This window comes from Etheostoma spectabile, chromosome 11, assembly GCF_008692095.1.
Source record: "Etheostoma spectabile isolate EspeVRDwgs_2016 chromosome 11, UIUC_Espe_1.0, whole genome shotgun sequence".
Classification (NCBI taxonomy): domain Eukaryota; kingdom Metazoa; phylum Chordata; class Actinopteri; order Perciformes; family Percidae; genus Etheostoma; species Etheostoma spectabile.
The window spans coordinates 17,724,425-17,728,241 of record NC_045743.1 but is presented as its reverse complement, the minus strand read 5'-3'; the positions used below and the strand labels follow the sequence as shown (position 1 = coordinate 17,728,241).

Here is a 3,817-nt window from a genome sequence, read left to right as displayed (position 1 = left end):
AAAGTACGGTATTGCAGATGTATATGATCAAAGATCGATTTTGAATCGAATCTTGAGCCTCAAAGTTGATATTGAATCGAATGGTGACAATTTCTGAGTCATGTACCTCTTATTGCGTAGGTTTATAGCCAAAGATATGCAGGGTATGATTCAGGTAACGTTACTTGTGCCGCTCTATAATCTGCTCTCGCCGACATTTCAACAACACAGTAGATCCCTGACTGTATTATTTTGCAGAGAAACATGAAAATTGAATGAATTGACCATCAGAGCAGTGTTGTTTTGGAAAGCAGTGTGTTTGGGTTATGTTACACTTTATGTTGGTGGCCTTAGCCTCTAACACTTTCCCTTTTATTAAGAAAGCCAGCAATATTCCTTTCACTGTATTTACAAAAAAAAATGGACGTGGAACAACTAATGTTCATTAGGAACTATAATGTAACTATAAAACAAAACTTTAGCTATTATATGCTATTGTTTATAATAAAAAGTCTAGTGCTGGTTGATCTTATGCTTCCCTTTATGTCAATTGCTTTAGTCTATAATGTGGCCATTTGTATGTACAAACAACACAATAATAATACATTTTTGACAACAAAAAAGTGTTTATGTTCTTGTTCCAGAATTACGTTAAGGCTACCAGTTTAACAGGCTAACATTTTGCCATACTGAACCAAAAACCGTGGTATGAACAGAACCGTGAATTTGTATTAACCGTTTCACTGCTAATATTTACACATCCAGCAGAGCAACATTAGCCTTCATTTGGAGTTGTGTTTCTGGCTGCTTGACAAATGTAAGTCCAACTATTCACTGTTCTGATAGCTCTGTTTTGGTCTCCACCAACGCATGACCAAACTATTAGTCTCTTTAGCTGCTAAATGCTCTGCTACGTTCACCAGCTAGTCGCTAACTTTGTTTGTGTGCCCTTTGGTGCTGAGCATGTAGTGTACAGTGGGTTTTTAGAGATTCATTTGTTGTGTGTAGATACTTTTTGTGATGCGTGATATGAGCTAAATCTGGATGCCAGGAAACCAAAACAATGAGCAAAAAGATGCTAAAATGCTACAGAGTGCTGAGAGGAAATGGAGAATTTCCCCGTGGATTTGTCACTACGAGCGACACCTGTCAAAATCCACACTCATCTAATCAATTTTTTGGAAAACAAATACTGCTTAGTGCAGCTTTAAAACCCTACAGTACAGGGCGCCCGGATAGCCCAATTGGTAGAGCGGGCACACATATATAGAGGATACTCCTCGACGCAGCGAGCCGGGGTTCAACTCCGACCTGCGGCCCCTTTAATCCATGTCATTCCCCCTCTCTCTCCCCTTTCATGTCTTCTGCTGTCCTATCAAAATGAAGGCTGAAAATGCCCAAAAGAATAAAAACAACAACTCTTCAGTACAGTTAGTGGTGAAGTGGGGAACAACATGCAGGCTAACAATAGGTTTGAACCAATTATCCCTGTTGCTCTCTGGTCGACAGCCTTCCAATTAGAGAAGCGTGTGCAGACCTGCAGCACAGCTGGATTAAAGGCTCATTATTTGACTAAATTCTGACATAACGGGTGTAAAAGAAGAGTGGTAAGAGACAGCTTTGCTTGTTTGATGACCAGTGCACTGAAGCATGCCACTTTGAAGAAAAGTTTGACTATTTAAGAATAGAAATGTATAAAGCCCAAAGGAATCCATGTCCAATTCTCAATCTAACAGTCAATCTGTCCATCCTAACCTTTCAAAGTGAATTGGGTGGAGTTCTCTCTCTTTGCGGTCCTTTTTAATGTTAGTAACCTTTTGAAGTAGGACGCTGCTCATGTAAAATTCAGACAGCCTTGAGCAGGGTGGGTCTGTCAGTGTCCGTTTGTGTCCATTGTGTCATGTGTTCCTACCTGGGAGACGGGAGTCGTGGACATTTTGACACGTTGTTGAAACAGCACACTCAGAATGCGGTTTTGCTGCTCCAGGTCAAACACACGGGTCCGCAGCTTCACACACTCCTCTTTCAAGTCCTGGAAACCCCGCGGAGAGGAGAAAAATGGACAGATCACTGAGACTGAGAGGGCTACGTCAGAGAACTACACCTGTACAAGATGCTAATTTAACAGGAACACGACACAGTGTTGTATTCATGCAAGATGGACATGACAGTGCTATAAAACCTGGGCTAGTACTGTGTGTCTGCTATCTACTAAAAACACAGATCTCTGGTGAAAAAGCACATTAGATGAAAAGTCTTCAGTCCAAGTCAAGTCCCAAATCATTGATGGTGAAGTCAGTATTTTTAAATAAGTTTTTTTTTTTATTTGGTTGAGTGTAAAGTCATCAGATCCATGACTGTCTGACCCGAGTCCACGTCTGGTGGACCATACCTTGTATCATAGGAATTGATTTGGTAATCGTCTATATATGATACAATATTTAAAGTTGCACTTTGCAACGCCATCACTAACAGGGACGTTGTAGAGCGTCCTCTGGTGGACAGACTGTGCAACGCCATCACTAACAGGGACGTTGTAGAGCGTCCTCTGGTGGACAGACTACGCAACGCCATCACTAACAGGGACATTGTAGAGCGTCCTCTGGTGGACAGACTATGCAACGCCATCACTCATAACATGGTCAAAGAGTGTTTAATCCATTTTTATTTTATTTTTTTAATATTAATTCTTTGGCCATTATAAATGCAGATACCGATAGTTTGTAAAAGGCCTAATATCGGCCGATATATCGGTCTGGTTCTAGTTTGTAATGGCTGACTGGATTAACGATGCAGCATTGCTACTGAGACAAAGACCAACCTTCTGTGTGAGGAGAGCCTGGACCACCTGGTTGGCCACCTGGAACAAAAAAACAACTGTTAAAGAAACCAAAATGAAATGTATATGTTGAAGGTCTGGCGGCTGAACAGGTTCAACGGACCATTACAGTAGATGGTAAATCAACCTGGTCTCAACACATCGATGGGGTGGAGAAAGAAATGGGTGGAGGTCTCTTAGTATGAAGAGATGTTCACATTTTCTCCATAAAAGTGTAATGGGAAACGTCATTAAAGTGACTGTCCTATCCCACTTGGGCTACTGTTAACGAGTCTAGTCAGGTGTTGCCAGGTCAACTATAAAGAAATTGCTCAGAATAAGGCTGCACGTTGTCCCATATTGATCATTTGATGTTGTCCCATATTGACCATGTGATGTTGTTTACTAAGGTGTCCACTCAGATCCGGTATTGATGTAATGCATGGCGGTCTGTCCCGGTTAAGTGTATGGAATAGATTAACTGCCTCATTACTCGACTTTATGAGGAATATTCTAGTAACTAAACAGCCGAGGCTGTTGTATCAGCATCTTGTCTTGTAATAAATGTCTTTGTATATTGTTGTGTTAGTTGTCCAAATTTGTCCAGTCCATATCGATGTCCCGTACAAATGTCTGTCCCAACGTCTAAGTACCATGTTTTATGTTTTCGTAGAACAGGAACTTGCTGAAAACCAGTTTTTAAACCGAGTCAGGCCCGTTTATATCGTAATGTAATGTTACTTTTAACTTTCCTGTATAATAAATATGAATTAATGAATGGAGATTAATCAAATAATAGGTAATGTCTGCACATTTAGGCACACTTGGACTTAAACCTTTAACTTTTAATGTGGTGTTTATTCCCCCATTTGGTCTGATCCTGTATTTTTAACTGATGTTGTCATCTTTGTTATGTACTCTAGTTCAAATTCTTTGCTACTGCAGCAAAATGAATTGCCCCTTCTGGGACAAATTCAATGAAATTCAACTTTGTTTATAGTATCAATTCATAACAAGTGT

At 40.3% G+C, this 3,817-nt stretch overlaps 1 protein-coding gene and 1 long non-coding RNA gene across 3 annotated transcripts in view; one reads left to right on the top strand and one right to left on the bottom strand.

Moving 5' to 3' along the window:
* The window catches only part of LOC116697997 (nck-associated protein 5), a 55,485-nt gene that overhangs the window by 12,978 nt on the left and 38,690 nt on the right, over positions 1-3,817 (bottom strand). For both annotated transcript variants that reach the window (XM_032529687.1, XM_032529688.1), the window contains 2 exons: positions 2,801-2,839; positions 1,892-2,011 (listed from right to left, as the gene is read on the bottom strand). In XM_032529687.1, coding sequence (XP_032385578.1) covers positions 1,892-2,011; positions 2,801-2,839 — 159 coding nt within the window. The remainder of the gene's footprint in view (positions 1-1,891; positions 2,012-2,800; positions 2,840-3,817) is intronic.
* The window catches only part of LOC116697999 (uncharacterized), an 11,930-nt gene continuing 8,129 nt past the window's right edge, over positions 17-3,817 (top strand). Inside the window, exons 1-2 of the long non-coding RNA XR_004334092.1 lie at positions 17-102; positions 2,275-2,277. This is a non-coding gene — a long non-coding RNA (uncharacterized LOC116697999). The remainder of the gene's footprint in view (positions 103-2,274; positions 2,278-3,817) is intronic.